The sequence below is a fragment of the Bos taurus genome, chromosome 24 (assembly GCF_002263795.3).
Source record: "Bos taurus isolate L1 Dominette 01449 registration number 42190680 breed Hereford chromosome 24, ARS-UCD2.0, whole genome shotgun sequence".
Taxonomy (NCBI): Eukaryota; Metazoa; Chordata; class Mammalia; order Artiodactyla; family Bovidae; genus Bos; species Bos taurus.
In genome coordinates this window covers 59056420-59075334 of record NC_037351.1, presented here as the reverse complement: position 1 = coordinate 59075334, position 18915 = coordinate 59056420, and the positions used below count along the sequence as shown (strand labels likewise).

The following is an 18915-nucleotide window of genomic DNA, read 5'->3' as shown; positions in this document are numbered from 1 at the left end:
CAACAGTTAGAACTGGACATGGAACAACAGACTGGTTCCAAATAGGAAAAGGACTATGTCAAGGCTGTACATTGTCACCCTGCTTATTTAACTTCTATGCAGAGTACATCATGAGAAATGCTGGGCTGGAGGAAGCACAAGCTGGAATCAAGATTGCCGGAAGAAATATCAATCACCTCAGATATGCAGATGACACCACCCTTATGGCAGAAAGTGAAGAGGAACTCAAAAGCCTCTTGATGAAAGTGAAAGAGGAGAGTGAAAAATTTGGCTTAAAGCTCAACATTCAGAAGACGAAGATCATGGCATCTGGTCCCATCACTTCATGGGAAATAGATGGGGAAACAGTGGAAACAGTGTCAGACTTTATTTTGGGGGGCTCCAAAATCACTGCAGATGGTGACTGCAACCATGAAATTAAAAGACGCTTACTCCTTGGAAGGAAAGTTATGACCAACCTAGATAGCATATTCAAAAGCAGAGACATTACTTTGCCAACAAAGGTCCGTCTAGTCAAGGCTATGGTTTTTCCTGTGGTCATGTATGGATGTGAGAGTTGGACTGTGAAGAAGGCTGAGCACCAAAGAATTGATGCCTTTGAATTATGGTGTTAGAGGAGACTCTTGAGAGTCCCTTGGACTGCAAGGAGATCCAACTAGTCAATCCTAAAGGAAATGAGTCCTGAATATTCCTTGGAAGGACTGATGTTGTTGCTGAAACTACAATAGTTTGGCCACCTCATGAGGACTGACTCATTGGAAAAGACCCTGATGCTGGGAAAGGTAGAAGACGGGAGGAGAAGGGGATGACAGAGGATGAGATGGTTGGATGGCATCACTGACTCTATGGACATGAGTTTGAGTAAACTCTGGGAGTTGGCGTGGCATGTTGCAGTCCATGGGGTCCCAAACTGAACTGAACTGAACTAAAAGTAATGAGACGTTTCTTGTTCTCATAAATTTCTTGGACGCTGGAGTTGTAAATTCACAGCTGCTGCTTATGGCGTTTAAGCCTTGGTAATCAAAGGACTGTGAACCTATCTATCAAGCTGACGTAGGGGCCGCCCTGTAAGCTCAGCTGCAGCACAGATGTCCCATCCAAGATGGTCACCCAGCCACTTGGACAACCCGTTCCAGGCTGCCTGACCGCAAAGGACACTGAACAGCCTGCAGGGCAATGGATTCCTGAAACAGCCAGAGCTGTGGTTTTGAAATTTTATGGCACATTAGAATCGCCGGGGGGACTTAAAAACTCTGGAGGCCCTTGGGATCACCACATACCAGTGAGATCAGAATGCTTGGGGGCATAGGAGCCAGGTGATTCCAACGTCCAGCAAAGCCCGGGGACTGTCCGTTGCCTTCGATCACGGCCCTGTTTCTGAGCCTCATCCCACTTGGTATGGTTTTTGTGTTCTTCCTCCAGTTACTGTGCATAGACCTCGTTTCAGCTTCCGGAATTGCTTGCTCTGTAATCCCTCCTGCCAACTCTATTTCTTCATACCTATTTTCCTTGATACCTGATGAGCCAACCTAATGTCAATTCCTCCTGTAAATGATAACCTCCTTCCCTGAGGAGTGAAGATTGCCGACAAGCCCTGCCTGCTGCCATCAGCTAGACAAGGTGAAGTGTTGCTCCCGGACAGGATATTTTGCTGCAGAACTGTAAAACCCCCTGCCCAATAAACCCCTGATGTCTCTAAATAATAATAATAATAATTTCAGACCATGCTTCTTCTTGGGCTTCCCTGGGGGCTCACACCATAAAGAATCTGCCTGCAATGCAGAAGACCTGGGTTCAGTCCCTGGGTTGAGCAGATCTCCTAGGAAAGAAAATGGAAACTCACCCCAGAATTCTAGCCTGGAGAATTCCATGGACAAAGGAGCCTGGCAGACCACAGTCCACGGGGTCGCGATGAGTTGGGCACTAACAACAAAGCAACTAACACACAGACTTTCTGCTGCTTCTTAGGCCTCCTGCCCTGTTCGGACTTGCATTAACTAATTGATTAAAACTTAGTCATATGGAGACATTTTCTGAAATGTAGGACTTGAGGATGATTATACTTACTGAAGCAGGAAGTTTAAATTTTGGCCAAGGAACACCTGGTCCTCCATTATTTCACCAATGCAGTATTTTCTTTGAACAGTGGTTCCTAAACTCGTCTGTACTTCGGAATCACCTGGAGGGTTTAAAATACTACTGAAGCCATTGCTCTGTCCCCAGGCATTGTGATTTAGTTGGTCTAGGCTGTGGCCTGGACTTTGGGGTCTTATAAATCTCCTCAGGCAACTCTAATGTGCAGAGAAGTTGAGACCACTGACTTAAGAGGAATGACCTGGCTTTTCATTTTAGTTGCAAAAATGCACTGCAATGTAAAATCTTTTATGATATTCAAACAATGAAAAAAATGTAAATGCTACAAAAATGGAATTCTGTTACTCATACGATTTCTGTGTCTTTTATTTTTCATTCGGTATAGTTGACTTACTATATTAGTTTCAGGTATTTAATATGGTAATTAGATATTTTTATGGAATATACTCTATACAAAGTTATTATAAAATACTGACTGTGTTCCCTGTGGTATACATTATATCCTGTAACTTATTTTATACCTAGTAGATATTTAAGTCTCTATTACATCTTTAAACAGGACTGTGTTTTGGGAGCGGGGAGTGTTTTGCTTTCCCATTTTGTGTATCTGGTTTGACATATCTGGGTTTGTCTTTTGTCTTTGATATACTTATCTTTCCCATTCATTTTTATGTTCTTCCATTTCTCTGTCCTCACCTTTATTTTATAGGTCTCACATTTTTGAATCTTCCCGCTTTAACTTTCTATGATATATAATTTAGCATCCTTTATTACTGGTTTTTATAAACATTAAACCTGGAGAAGGGAATGGCAACCCCCTCCAGTATTCTTTCCTGGGAAATCCCATGTACAGAGGAGCCTGGTGGGCTTACAGTCCTTGGGGTCACAAAGGGTTGGACATGACTGAGTGAGCACATGAACATTAAATGTTTAAAAAACATAATTTTTAAATGAAAAAATCAACCCCACGGGGTTGGGGACTTTTGGTTTCACACTGACATGTCTTTATGACAAAGAAACTGAAGATGAGTAATTCTTCTTAAACTAGTCAACAGTGTAAATGAGTGCATCAGGGTTGTTGTAACAAAGTACCACCAATTTAGTGCCTCAAGCAATAGAAATGTATTGATTCACACAATTCTGAAGGCCAAAAACCCAAGACCACAATATTGGCGAGACTCGCTCCTTCTGAGGGCTCTTCCAGAACAGAATCTATCTCATGCGTCCCCCATGGCGACTGGTGGCTGCTGGCAATGTTAGAACTGTTCAGCACGTAGCAGCTTCACTGGCTCCTGCCTTCATCTCCACACGGCATTCTCCCTGCAGACATGTCTGTCTCAGTCTGTTTGGACTGCTGTTAACAAAATGCCATAGACAGGGCAGCCTGTAAACAACAGGAATGTATTTCTCACAGTTGGGGAGGCTGCAAGTCCAAGACCAGGGTGCCAGGCTGGTCAGGGTCTAGTTACAGATTGCTGACTTCTCGCTGTGTTCTCCCATGGTGGGAGGGGCTGGAGCTCTGCGGGGCTGCGTTTATTAAGGCCATAATCCCCTCCATGGGGGCTCTGCATGCCTCACCACCTCCCAGGGACCCCCTGCTACTAACCATCACCTCAGAGGCTAAGATGTCAACAGATGAATTTTAGGGGGACACAAACATTCAAACCATAGCAATGTCTGTGCCCACATGTCCCTTTTTTTTAGCAAGGACTGGGGATATGGCCAAAGCCCCTGCTCCCGTAATCGTACGCTGCACAGCAGATGAGGAGGCAGATCATAAAGGAGGAATGCAGACATGTGCCAGGCAGCAGGGAGTAAATCCAGACAGGTAGGACGGATGATAACAATGGCAGAGGCTGCTGCTGTGCACGGGGCGGCCAGGGAGGCCTTCCTCTTCAAAGTGACAGGTTCTTACGGGAACTGAGAGAGCAGCCATACGATGTCTGTGCAGAGAGATTTCCAAGGACAACACATTGCAAGTGGAAAGGTCCTCAGATGTGCCTGTCTGGCGTGTGTCTGGAGTACTGGAGAAACAGCAAGAAGGCCTCCAGGACACACTGGAGGGCGTGGGAATGGACGGAGGGGCGTCCGTGGGGGCAGCATGGGGACACGATTTAGGGCCACTTGTTAAGGCTTTGGATTTGACTCTGAGTAAGGAGGCAAGCCAATGACTGGATGGGAGGGGAGATGTGAGGTGATTTGCTGTTTTAAAGCGTTGCTCTGGGGCTCCCCAGGTGGTGCTAGTGGTAATGAACCTGCATGCCAAGGCGGGAGAAGCAAGTCTGATCCCTGGGTTGGGAAGATCCCCCGGAGGAGGGCATGGCAACCCACTCCAGTGTTCTTGTCTGGAGAATCCCATGGACAGGGGAGCCCAGCAGGCTACAATCCGTAGGATCACATAAAGTTGAACATGACTGAAGGGACTTAGCACACATCTCAAAGAGCTTCTCTAACATGGGGAGAACAGACTTTTTAAAATAACGAAGCCAAAAAATCTTGCTGGTAAAAATCTCACTTTTGTAATTTCCTATTTTCCTAAAATAAAAGCTTAAACTACACTTGACAGAAATTGATTTTCATCTTGCAGAGCAAATAAAACAATAAAATTTCATTTTAGAACCAATCAATTTTAATTTCCCTATCTGCATTACTTAACACCACATTTGAAATAATTTTCTTTTCTATCAAATGTGGTGCAGATACGTTAGCATTATGTTCAAGTGTACAGGTGTTGTTTTCAGCAGAATTCAAAGTTGCTCTTACTGGTGAAACTGTCATAAAACAGGACTTTAACAGACATATGTTGATTCATTAGAATAGAAGTTGACGGTGCAAAAAGGAAAGTAGCAGATAAAACAAGTAATTGCTTTTGTTTCTATGGCCACATGAATCATTTTTTATTAAACTAAAATGTTAGGGCTTTATTGCATTTATGTCAGCTATTAATGTACATCAGTTCAGTTTAGTTCAGTCACTCAGTCGTGTCCGACTCTTTGAGACCCCATGAGTCGCAGCACGCCAGGCCTCCCTGTCCATCACCAACTCCCGGAGTTCACTCAGACTCACGTCCATCAAGTCAGTGATGCCATCCAGCCGTCTCATCCTCTGTCGTCCCCTTCTCCTCCTGCCCCCAATCCCTCCTAGCATCAGAGTCTTTTCTAATGAGTCAACTCTTCGCATGAGATGGCCAAGGTACTGGAGTTTAAGCTTTAGCATCATTACCTCCAAAGAACACCCAGGACTGATCTCCTTTAGAATGGACTGGTTGGATCTCCTTGCAGTCCAAGGGACTCTCAAGAGCCTTCTCCAACACCACAGTTCAAAAGCATCAATTCTTTGGCGCTCAGCCTTCTTCACAGCCCAACTCTCACATCCATACATGACCACTGGAAAAACCATAGTCTTAACTAGACGGATCTTTGTTGGCAAAGTAATGTCTCTGCTTTTGAATATGCTATCTAGGTTGGTCATAACTTTTCTTCCAAGGAGTGAGCATCTTTTAATTTCATGGCTGCAGTCACCATGTACATATTCATACTTTTAATGTAAATAACAATACTAATTAATTAGTGCTGGTTATTTTGCAGGAGACATAGGAAAGAAGGATTTGATCCCTGGTGGAGAAGATCCCCTGGAGAAGGAAATGGCAACCCACTCCAGTTTTCTTGCCTAGAAAATTCCATGGACAGAGGAGACTGGTGGGCTACAGTCCATGGTGTTGCAAAAAGTCAACAGGACTGAGCACACATACACACACATTTTCTGCATGGCTACTAGCAAGTCATATAGTATTCCTAAACTTTTGGCTCCTCACTTACAAATAGGGAACTAATAATTACAAATTTCTCAATGAATTAAAAGTAATGTTTGTTGATGTTTGATACAAGTTTAGCACACAAATGACATGATTTGTAACTGTTATTAACAGCCGGTTGATATAGGAATTGGTAACCACTGCTGATTAATTTTAGCATTTTAAATGTTCAAGACAAATACTTAAAAGTTGCCTTGTTTATAAAAGAAAAAAGTCAATTGTAAATAAATTCTCAAGATCTTCTCAGGTTAATAATTTTTCTTTGTGATTAACTAGAGTCTGAATTGGCTTCACTAATTAGCAAATATTTTCTAGTTTTATAAGCATAAATTATTACAAGTCCTTTTTTCTCTGAAGGAAATGTGTATGTAGATATTTTTTCTTGTGCATAGAGATCACAGATTTGGGGAAACGTTTCTGAGAGGTAGTATTTTAGATTCGATGGTTTCTTAGATGTACTGTACATAAACAGCTTTCTTTCTCTATTGTGCATCCTGTATTGGGTTTCTGTGGGCAGCAGTCAGGCCTTCTGTATTTTATGGACTCAGTAACTGCACCATTCAGTGTGCTATGGATTAAGAATTAGAAAGTCAGACTGGAGGAGAGTATCTGTTGTTCTATCCACTCTGTAGTCCCCAATAAACACTTCTTGAAGGACTTTCAAATCTTCTGGTATAAGGCACCTCTGCATAGAATGGATTCACTCTGTTCCTCAAACCTTGGTAAATAGATGACCTCTCAAAGATTGCAGTTTTCTCATTTATATTTTTATTTGATAACAAGTTTATAAAATTTTCTCCTACTTGAAGTCTCATATTTAATTAAATCTGCTTTTCTATCATCTTTACTGACAGATACTAATTCTGCTGGGCTTCTCTGATAGCTTGGCTGATAAAGAATCCGCCTGCAATGCAGAAGACCCTGGTTCAATTCTAGGGTCGAGAAAGGCCGCTGAAGAAAGGATAGGCTACCCACTCCAATACTCACAGGCTTCCCTGGTGGCTCAGATGGTGAAGAATCCACCTGCAATGGGGGAGACCTGGGGTTCGATCCCTGGTTGGGAAGATTCCCCTGGAGGAGGGCATGGCAACCCACTCCAGTATTCTTGCCTGGAGAATCCACTTGGTCAGAGGAGCCTGATGGGTAGTCCATGGGTCGCAAAGAGTCAGACATGACTGAGCAACTAAGTACAGCATTAATCCTGCTCCTCCATACTTAATTTGGTCCAATTTTGGTCCAATTATACACATAGTCTTTTTCAAACTAAACATCTCCATTTTCTTCAGTGTTTACCATAAGACTGGTAAAAATGATGAAGAATTTTGAAGATATCACTCACCAAAATTAACTCAAAATGGATTAAAGACTTAAATGCAAGATCTGAAACCATAAAACTCCCGAAAGAAAACAGAAAAAGCTCTTTGAAATGGATCTTGGCAATAGTCATTGAAATGAAGAAGCAACCTAAGGAGAAGGAGACAACATTTACAGATGACATAACTGTATAGGGTTGATATCCCAAATATATAAGGAATGCATATAATTCAGTATCAGAAGCAAAACAAAACAAAAACAAATAATCTAATTAAAAATAGGCAAAGCAACTTGGATGGACCCAAAGAGTGTCATACAGAGTGAAGTTAGTTGGACAGAGAAGAAGAAATGATGTAAGACATCCTTTATATATGCAATCTAAAAAAAAATGATACAAATGAACTTTCAAAACAGAAGCAGACTCACAGACTTCAAGAAAAAGTTTATGGTGGTTGGGAGAAAGGATACAGGGAGGGATAATTAGGAAGTTTGGGATGGACATGTACACATGGCTATATTCAAAATGGATCACCAACAAGGCCTAACTGTAGCACCTGGAACTCTGCTCAATGTTACGTGGCAGCCTGGATGGGAGGGGAGTTTGGGGGAGAATGGGTACATGTATGTGTATGGCTGAGTCTCTTCCCTGTTCACCTGAAACTGTCACAATGTTGTTTGTTAATTACACCCTATACCCTAATACATAAAGACAAATTTTAGAGTTTTTTTTAAACTGAGCAAAAGAATTGAATAGACATTTTTATAAAGAGGATCTACAAATGACCAACAGATCTATAAAATGGTGTTGAATGTCACTGATCATCAGGGAGCTATAAATCAAAACCACAGGGATATCACCTCACACTAGACAGAATTATCAAAAAGATGACAGATAACACATACTGGCAAGGATGTGGAGAAAAGGGAATACTCATACACTATTGGTGGGATTATAAATTGGTGCAGTCACTAAGAAAAATAGTATAGAGGTTCTTCAAAAAATTATGAAATAGAGCTACTATATAATCCAGAAATCCCACTTCTAGTTATATACGCAAAGGAAATGAAATTACTATCTTGAAGAGATACATCCTGTTCTGTTTAGGTGATATAGATGCTTGTCTTTTTGGTGTAATTTGAGCTGGGAAAAAACAGAGGCTACTTGCTTCCACACATTTATCCCACTTCAGGTTATCCAGCCCCTAAAATTCTCAATCTTGATCATTTCTTTACTTTCAATCATTTCAGCCAGAGGTTCTCTTTTGCAATGAGTAACCTACAACCACAGCATTAGAGCCAGTAGCATCCATGTACAAAGACTAAAGCAAATTGCATGCATGCTCAGTTGCTAAGTCATGTCTGACTCTTTGTGTTCCCAAGGATCATACCCCAACAGGCTCCTCTGTCCATGGGATTTCCCAGGAGAGAATACTGGAGTGGGTTGCTATTTTCTTCTTCAGAGGATCTTCCCAACCCTGGGATTGGACCCAAGTTTCCTGCATCTCTTGCATTGCTGGCAGATTCTTTACCCACTGAGCCATCAGGGAAGCCTCATGAAACAGATTTATCAGCAACTAATAATGATAACTATGGTGATTGAATATTTATTATGTTTCAGGCACCTAGCTAAGTGGTTTTCATTTCATTTATTCCTCATAAAAATTGAAGAGTTGCTAGCACATTACACATATGAGGAACTGAGATGCATGAATGTAAGCAACCTGACCAGACTTCACTGACTCTATTAAATGGTGGAGAAATCACTAAAATTCACGTTGGCTGACTCTAAAACCCAGGGCCATCATCATTTTCTGATTGTGCTGTCCTGGCTGTGAGAAAAAGCTTGACAGACAGAAGGCAAGTCAGGATAGGTATTTTGAGGACAGAAGGATATTGAACAGTTTAGGATGCAGGATTCTAGCCAAGACCTTCTGAGGTAGACAATGATGAGAATCCTGTAAGGTCAGGATCCAGCAGGAACAAGCCCAAATCACACAAGTAGTCAGAACTCCAAGAAACAGGCCTCTGGATACTTCGATGGTTTCTCTGAGGAGTAAACAATTAATTTCAAAATTAAGCATTAAGGGCACTTCTCTGATAGTCCAGTGGTTAGGAGTCCAGCTTCTAGTGTGAGGGACACAGTTTGGTCCTTGGTCAGGGGACTAGGGTCCCACTTGCTACAGGGAAGCCGGGCATGCGTGCCACAACTACTCAGCCCGTGTGCCTCGACTGAGACCAATGCAACAAGATAAATAATTTTTTTAAATTAAGCATTAGGGACATTAATATTTCAGTGCTGTAAAGCTTGATATTGTGTTTAGCTGTTCATTTTCTACAGCTAAGAAGGAAGACTGTTTGACAACATTTTGGTTTTAATGATACGGATGACATGATTAACAGCGCTAATATGTGCTAGGTAATTACAGTGTTACTGTGAGAGAGTAGTGAATTTTAATGCACTGAAGAATAAAGAAGCCTAAAGGACACTGCCTAGGCAATTAATTATAATCAGTTTTATGCAAGATATGTAACTGCATTAATAGGGTGTGGTTTACAAGTCAAGGTTCATCCAAGAGTGTCTGAAAGATACAGCGAGGGAGCAAATCCTGTTTATTAGTCTGTTTGGGCTGTTGTAACAAGATACCATAGGCTGGGTGGCTTAAACAACAGACACGTATTTTCTCACAGTCTGGAGCCTGTTGACACGGCCTCGGCTCTCTGCACAGGGAGGGAGAGCGCTCTGAACTCTCCTCCTCTTTTCTTTTTTTTTGGCTGCCTAGCCTGCAGGATCTTAGTTCCCCAGGCAGGAATCGAACCCTTGCACCCTGTGGCAGAAGCACAGAATCTTAGCCACTGGACCACCAGGGAAGTCCCTTCTTCTCCTCTTTTCATAAGGACACCAGTCCTACTGGATTAAGGCCCCGTCCTTACAATCTCATTTACACTTAATTACCTCCCTAAAGGGCTATCTCCAAAAAGAGTCATGGGAGGCATTAAGCTTTCACAATACTAATTTCAGGGGGAAGACAATTTAGTCCATAACACACCAATGCCCACACTGAAATCAAGACTTGCCCTGGGATTGGTGTGTCAGGAACCAGTGCCCTAGTGGTGTTTTAGTCACTAAATCGTGTCTGACTCCTGTGACCCCATGAACTGTAGCCCACCAGGCTCCTCTATCCTCTGCCCATGGGATTTCCCAAGCAAGAATACTGACGCGGGTTGCCATTTCTTTCTCCAGGTGATTTTTCCTGACCCAGGGATCAAACCCAGGTCTCCTGCATTGCAGGTGGATTCTTTACCAACTGAGCCACCGGGGAAGCCCACTGAGCTTAATTCCTGGTTCCCAGGAGAGAGAGCTCCTGACCATTCTCTTCTTAAAATACTCATCTTGTGGCTTCTAAAGGGAGTGCTAACGACCAGCACCTTTCTCACAGGATTGTTAGAAGAGTAAATGAGACAAAAGATAAGCAGCACAGAGCACAGCGCCCGGCTGGCCGAGAAATGTTGGTTATTACTGTTGTTGCTCTTGATAGCTTTTGGCAAACATCAAGTTTGAGTTACATAATAGAATTTGAAAAAAAATCACATAGTGTTACAAGAAAGTAGAATTGATGTTAGAGATATCAGAAAGATCTTATGGGACAAAGAACTTATTTAAAGCATAAGGCCAACTTGTTTACTTCTGTGTTCCCCAAAAGTAAGAACAAATTGTTAAAAAAAATAATGTAAGAAAAAATTCATTTTGCTAATAGCTACTTGTTTGAGAAATGCCAACTTTATAAAAAATTTGCAAGAATACAGTGACAATGCATTAATTATATCATGAAAAATGCAAATAGAGGTCAATATTTAAAGGTGTGAAATTCTAGATGAAATGAACATTTCTCTTGAAAGTGGCAAATTGTTAGTTATCATTTTTCAAGAAAGCTATAAAAATACAAGATGTAAAAGCAAAGCCTTAGAAAAACTAAAGGCATGGTATGATAAAATGACTTCTGGCTTTGTTCAGATCCCAGTAGTCTTCTGCAATAAGCTAACCCCCTGTAAATGAAGTAGCTCATAAGGATGCCACTGGGAATGAGTTAAATGGTTTATTGAAAAGAATATTAATCATCAGAGTTCAGGATTCAGACTACAAGAAACACACTATTTTATATACATGAGTATATAGCAATATAGAGAATAACAGATTGTCCCCAACATTTAGCAACTGTAAACAATGATATATATTTATTATCTCACACACGTGGGTCAGGAAGCTGGTTATGGATTAGTTGGGCGGTTCTGTCTTGAAAAGTTTCACGAAGTTTCAGGCAACAGGCAGTCATCTGAAGCTTTGGCTAGGTCTGGGGGATTTCCAAGACAGCTTACTCCCAGGACTCTGCCCAGGAGCTCTCAGTTGCTGGCTAGTTGCAGGGGGCCTCAGTTCTCTGCCTCATGGACCCAACCCAGGGATGCTTGAGCATCCCTATGATATAGCAGTTACATGCCCAGATTGACGAGAATAAGGTGGGAGCTGCATTGCATTCATGACCTTACCTTGAACGTCATATGCCATTACTACCCCTACGCTCAATCCATATAATGTTTGCATAGGAAGTAGATTCCAGGAAGAAGGAAGCTGGTGAAACCAGAATTCCTAGAGTTCAACAAGAAAAGTTTGTGTGGGGTCGGAGGAGGCAGATTTGGGGTAGTGGGGAAGGGCCTTTGGTGGGAATTGCATGAAGTTAATAAATAAACCACGAAGACTGCATGCCCCGCTCTCTTCCTAATCACCTTACTCTTAATTACCAAATCAGATCAGATCAGATCAGTCGCTCAGTCATGTCTAACTCTTTGCGACCCCATGAATCGCAGCACGCCAGGCCTCCCTGTCCATCACCAACTCCAGGAGTTCACTCAGACTCACGTCCTTCGAGTCAGTGATGCCATCCAGCCATCTCATCCTCTATCATCCCCTTCTCCTGCCCCCAGTCCCTCCCAGCATCAGAGTCTTTTCCAATGAGTCAACTCTTCGCATGAGGTGGCCAAGGTACTGGAGTTTCAGCTTTAGCATCATTCCTTCCAAAGAAATCCCAGGGCTGATCTCCTTCAGAATGGACTGGTTGGATCTCCTTGCAGTCCAAGGGACTCTCAAGAGTCTTCTCCAACACCACAGTTCAAAAGCATCAATTCTTCGGTGCTCAGCTTTCTTCACAGTCCAACTCTCACATCCATACATGACCACAGGAAAAACCATAGCCTTGACTAGACGAACCTTTGTTGGCAAAGTAATGTCTCTGCTTTTGAATATGCTATTTAGGTTGGTCATAACTTTCCTTCCAAGGAGTAAGCATCTTTTAATTTCATGGCTGCAGTCACCATCTGCAGTGATTTTGGAGCCCCCAAAAATAAAGTCTGACACTGTTTCCACTGTTTCCCCATCTATTTCCCATGAAGTGATGGGATCAGATGCCATGATCTTCGTTTTCTGAATGTTGAGCTTTAAGCCAACTTTTTCACTCTCCACTTTCACTTTCATGAAGAGGCTTTTGAGTTCCTCTTCACTTTCTAACATAAGGGTGGTGTCATCTGCATATCTGAGGTGATTGATATTTCTCCTGGCAATCTTGATTCCAGCTTGTGTTTCTTCCAGTCCAGCGTTTCTCATGATGTACTCTGCATATAAGTTAAATAAACAGGGTGACAATATACAGCCTTGACAAACTCCTTTTCCTATTTGGAACCAGTCTGTTGTTCCATGTCCAGTTCTAACTGTTGCTTCCTGACCTGCATACAAATTTCTCAAGAGGCAGATCAGGTGGTCTGGTATTCCCATCTCTTGAAGAATTTTCCACAGTTTATTGTGATCCACACAGTCAAAGGCTTTGGCATAGTCAATAAAGCAGAAATAGATGTTTCTCTGGAACTCTCTTGCTTTTTCCATGATCCAGCAGATGTTGGCAATTTGATCTCTGGTTCCTCTGCCTTTTCTAAAATCAGCTTTTTTTTTCCCCCTAAAAACTGCCTTTTCTAATTACCAAATCAGCTCAGAGTTAAATCCTCTGAGTTTTAGGGTCTTAACTCTTTTTAGTTTTGCACCAGGCCCACAGTAAACAAAACCTTCATTCCATACAGGCCCTGACTTACGGCTGAAATATACTCCCAGCCAAAATCTATGCTGCTAAGTCACTTCAGTCCTGTCCGACTCTATGCGACCCCATAGATGGCAGCCCACCAGGCTCCCCCATCCCTGGGATTCTCCAGGCAAGAACACTGGAGTGGCTTGCCATTTCCTTCTCCAATGTGTGAAAGTGAAAAGTGAAAGTGAAGTCACTCAGTCGTGCCCGACTCCTAGCAACCCCATGGATTGCAGCCCACCAGGCTCCTCCATCCGTGGGATTTTCCAGGCAAGAGTACTGGAGTGGGGTGCCATTGCTTCGGGTTACATGTGCTTTAATTTGCTTCCTGGGGGTCCCAGAGGCTGCTCTCCAGGCAGAGGCGCTAGGCTGGGCTCTCCTGAAGCAGGCCCCCCACGCCAACCCTGCAGACCCTCAGGAAGGGCCGTGTCCTTTTCCAGGCCGCCCGTGCCCTCCACGAGCTCCTCGTAGGTGATCTCGGCGAACGGCCGCGGCTTGAGCAGCTCCACCATGTCGGCCCGCTCCAACACCTCCTTCTCCAGCAGCCCCCTGCCCACCTTGTCCACCTGCTCGCGGCAGCCAGTAAGCAGGTCCAGGGTGCGCGCATGCACGGAGCCAATGGGCCGCCGCACCTCCTCATCTATAAGCTGGGCCGCGGCCTCACTGAACAGTTTCTCCACCAGCACCTCGCCTGACCACGGGAGATCGAAGGACACCTGGCCCAGCTTCTCGCTCATCCCGAAATGCACAATCTGGGCATAGGCGCTCTGGGTGACCTTTCTCAAGCCGTCCTGGGTCCCCGTGGTGACCCGCCCGAAGAACAGCCGCTTAGCCATGCGGCCGCCCAGCATGGCACACATGCAGTCAGAGAGCTGCTCCCGTGTGTACAGGTACTGCTCCCTGGGCAGGCACTGCGCATAGCCGAGCCCCTTGCCCTGGGGGACGATGGACACCTTGAGCAGGTGGTCTGCATGTTCCAGGAACCAGCCCACCACCGCATGGCCAGCCTCATGGTAGGCCACCGTCATCTTCTCACCGGGCTGCAGGCCTGTGTCTTCTTCTCAAGGCCTCCAATGACCCTCTCGATGGCCTGCTCGAAGTGCTTCTCCCCGACAGACGGGTTTAGGTGGCGGGCGGCAATCAGGGTGGCTTCGTTGCAAACATTAGAAATATCAGCACCTGTGAAGCCTGGAGTGAGGGCCGCAGGCTTCCTCGCCTGGGCATCCTTGCTGAGGCTCTCGTCCAACTTGAGTGAACGCAAGTGGACCTTGAAGATAGACGACCTGCCTTTGATGTCCAGGGGCCCAGTGTAAATCTGACGGTTGAAGCGGCCCGGCCGCATCAGAGCTGGCTCAAGGACGTCAGGGCGGTTGGTGCCGGCCAGCGTGAGGACGTTCGTGGTAGAGTTGAATCCGTCCATCTCCACGAGCAGCTGGTTCAGGGTGTTCTCCTGCTCACTCTGGCCTCCAAAGTGCCCTCGGCCATGCTTCTGGCCAATTTGTTGGGTCAGAGAAGAAAAAGAATGAAAATTCCATTTAGTAACAGAAGGGTAAAAATGTGCTTCTGTTTGTGAAATAGCCGTTTTTTTTGAGAAAAAAGTAACTTTGGGGGAAGGTTAGTTAGCACTCTCAAGTCAGACATGCATTTTTATTGTGTTGTAAGGCTTGTGTGTGTGCTCAGTGGCTCAGTTGTGTCCGACTCTTTGCAACCCCATGGACTGTAGCCCACCAGGCTCCTCTGTCCTTGGGATTCTCTAGACAAGAATACTGGAGTGGGTTGCCATTTCCCCCTTGAGGGATCTTCCCAACCCAGGGATCGAACTGCTGTCTCCTGTATCTCCTGCATTGACAGGTTTCTTTTACCAATGAGCCACCTGTAAAGCTTGTTGCTGTTGGTCAGTCGCTAAGTCATGTCTGACTCTTTTTGATCCCATGGACTGCAGCATGCCTGCCCTCCCTGTCCTTTACTAGGCAGGGCAAAAAAAAGGGCTTAGATTGTCATGGGCAGTTATGAACTCAAATTTTCTCTCTTGCCGTCAGGAGCTCAACTGAGCTGGAGCAAGACAATCTCCTAGGTGATGGAGTAGTGGTTTAGAAAAGAAGCCAAAATGATTTTATGAATAACAGTCAAGACTTTGATCACTTACTGCAATGGCATAAACAAGAGGCTAAACCAGAGACAGCGTCGGTGCCCTTGTTCCATTTCCCAAAACCTTCGAAGAATCAGGTGGATCAGCCTAGTTGTCAGGGAAGAGTGGGGAGATTTGCCACATAAAGCCTTGGTAAGGGCTTGCAGTCTGCCCTGAAATATCAAACAGGCCTAAGCCAAGAGCTGTATTCCTCCATTGTTCTTAGTTACAAACCTATCAGATATTGTCTACTTTTGATTTGGAAAGTACAGTCCCTGCAAATCTGGCTTTCTAATTGGGTTCGTTTTATTGCATCTCTGCAAATTTTTAGCTTACTTGTTGTTCAGTCACTAAGTCATGTCTGACTTCTTGCGACCCCGTGGACCGAAACACAGCAGTGCTTCACTGTCTCCTGGGGTTTGCTCAAACTCATGTTCATTGAGTCGGTGATGCCATCCCACTGTCTCATCCTCTGTTGTCCCCTTCTCCTCCTGCCTTCATAATATAAAATTGTTAAAGGCTTTCCAATGAAGCATATATAATGAAAAAACATATTAATTAAGGCTTTATTAACAAATATAAAAAATAAATACTTGAAATGGCAACCCACTCCAGTGTTCTTGCCTAGAGAATCCCAGGGATGAGGGAGCCTGGTGGGCTGCCGTCTATGGGGTCGCACAGAGTCAGACACGACTGAAGCAACTTAGCAGCATCAGTAGCAAAATGTACTGAGCTTACTTTCCTGGTGGCTGAGATGGTAGAGACTCCATCCGCAATGCAGGAAACCTGGGTTCAGGTAGATCCCCTGGAGAAGGAAATGGCAGCCCACTCCAGTGTTCTTGCCTGGAGAATCCCATGGACAAAGGAGCCTGGTGGGCTACAATCCATGGAGTCGCAAAGAGTCAGACACGACTGAGCGACTAACACACACTGAACTTATGCTGGAGCAGTATTTCCTCACGGGCATGGTATAACAGCACACGCCCGTGGCAACATCTGTTAGCATTTTGACTCCATGTTTGTTTTCTTGCGTCTCTGCGTCTTCCCTGACCTTCTAGAATCGCAGTGACCTCATCCTGCCCTCTAGACTTTCAAACCTCACGTTTCATTTTTCCCCATCAAACTGCTTATTACCTAGTACCACAGGATCTCAAATGTTTCTTTTTAGTCTATCACCTGGGCATCATCACCTCCTTCAACGTGGACTTATAGGCTGATGTGAGAAGGAAAACAACTTGGCTAGATCAATTCATACCACGATATATATGACTAACAGTCTGTCGAGTCTCATCAGTGCATTCGCAGCAACAAAACAAGTTGACCCCAAGTAATCTCTAGACGATAGAGTGCAGACTTTCAGGGAAAACAATAAAGAAAAATAACAGGAGTCACAGAGAAGAAACGGTTAGGGTGAAAGGGGCCAAGCAGAAAGAATATGTACATTTCTAGGTTCCTTAGCTTAGATTCATTCCTGCTCTATTCAGTTGACTGACCTATTCTTTTTCTCAAAGACAGACTGAAAAGACAGAACGAGAGAAATGGAGCAAATGGTCCCATCATTTACCTAACTGCTCAGGTCAGAATCCTCGACGACCCATCTTTGATTCCTCACTTCGTCTCACCACGCACGGCTAATGCATCACCAGTCCCGGCAGACACTTCCTTCACAGAGTGTCCAGAGAAGACCCCCGCTTCTCCTCCTCACGCCCACACTCCGTGTCCAGGGCGCCATCTGCATCAGCATGCTACAGCCCGAGGCTTCTGGGCTTGCCAGCAGTCTCTCAACAGGGGCCAGCACGTTCCTCTCCAAATGAGCATCATGTCAACAGCATCATTCTCCTCTGCCCGTGCCCCAACAGGTTCCCATCACACCAAAAGGAAAACCCGAAGGCCCTCCCGTGCCCTGGCCTCGGCCACCTCTTAGACCTCATCTCCTACCACTCTCTTTTGCTCATCACGTTCCAACCGCGTCAGCCTGCCTGCTGGGCCTCGAACAAGCCAGTCATTTCCTGTGTCAAGATGCTTTGTTTTGCTGTCTCCTCCTTCCTCTTCCTTTTGGGGGAAACGTCTCTGGGATCTGTATATAATTCTTACCTCAGTGGAGTCAGGTCTTTCTTCAAATCTCAGCTTGTCAAAGACTCTATCATCAACACTTTATCTAGTAAAGGTTTCTCTTTAGTCTCTGTTTTCTTACCAGACTTAGTTTTTCATATCAGTATATATGCAGTATTAGTCAGTATTAGTCTCTACAGAAACAGAACCAGTAAACCTATCCATGGGCTTCCCTGATGGCTCAGCAGTTACAAATCCATCAGCCAGGGCAGGAGACGCAGGTTTGGTTCCCGGGTCCGGAAGATGCCCTGGAGAAGGAAGTGGCAACCCACTCCTGTATTTTTACCTGGGAAATCCTCTGGACAGCGCAGACCACAGTCCATAGGCTTGCTAAAAGCTGGACACAGTTGAGCAACTGAGCACATATGCAGGCAAACACACATGCACAAACCTGTCCTCCTTTCTGCCTATTCTCTCTCCCATGATCTGACATCTGCAAGCTGAAAGCTATGGTGTAGTTCAGCCTGAGTCCAAAGGCCTGAGAACCAGGAGTTCCAAGGCAGAAGACTGACCTCTCAGCTGAGGCGATCACGGAGGAAGGGCTGCATTCTATTCAGGCACTCAGTGCGCTGGATGATGCTCATACGTGTTGTGGAGGGCAAAGCAGTGTGCTGAGTCTATCAATCAAATGCTAACTTCATTTGGAAACACTCCCAGACACATAATAATATTTGCCCAGTATCTTGGCACCCTGTGATCTAGTCAAATTGACAGAATCAATACATATAGATATATTTACATATACATATCTGGGGCTTCCCAGGTAGCTCAGCTGGTAAAGAATCCACCTGTAATGCAGGAGACCCAGTTCAATTCCTGGAGAAGGGATAGGCTCCCCACTCTAGTATTCTTGGGCTTTCCTTGTGGTTCAGATGGTAAAGAATCCACTTGCAATGCAGGAGACCTGAGTTCCATTCCTGGGTTGGGAAGATCCCCTGGACGAGGGCATGGAAACCCACTCCAGTATTCTTGCCTGGAGAATCCCCGTGGACAGAAGAGCCTTGTGAGCTACAGTCCATGGGGTCACACAGAGTCAGACAAGATTGAGCGACTAAGTACAGCACAGCACACACCTACTTCACTGTTGACCTCACTAGGATACATGCTCCGCATGGCCAAAGAGGTGTTTTGTTCATTACTGTATCTCTAGGGCCTAGAACTGGAGAAGGCAAGGGTACCCCACTCCAGTACTCTTGCCTGGAAAATCCTATGGACGGAGGAGCCTGGTGGGCTGCAGTCCATGGGGTTGCTAGGAGTCAGATATGACTGAGCGCCTTGACTTTCACTTTTCACTTTCATGCATTGGAGAAGGAAATGGCAACCCACTCCAG

General features: G+C 44.6%; 1 protein-coding gene across 1 annotated transcript; it reads right to left on the bottom strand.

The window, feature by feature from the left end:
- Positions 1 to 13443: 13443 nt before the first annotated feature.
- On the bottom strand, positions 13444 to 18688 carry LOC613321 (AFG3-like protein 1). The gene is given in 3 exon segments (XM_059881120.1): positions 13444 to 14392; positions 14395 to 14907; positions 18658 to 18688. Coding segments are annotated over 3 exon segments (1287 nt in total). The 3' UTR covers positions 13444 to 13649.
- Between the last annotated feature and the right edge of the window lie 227 nt (positions 18689 to 18915).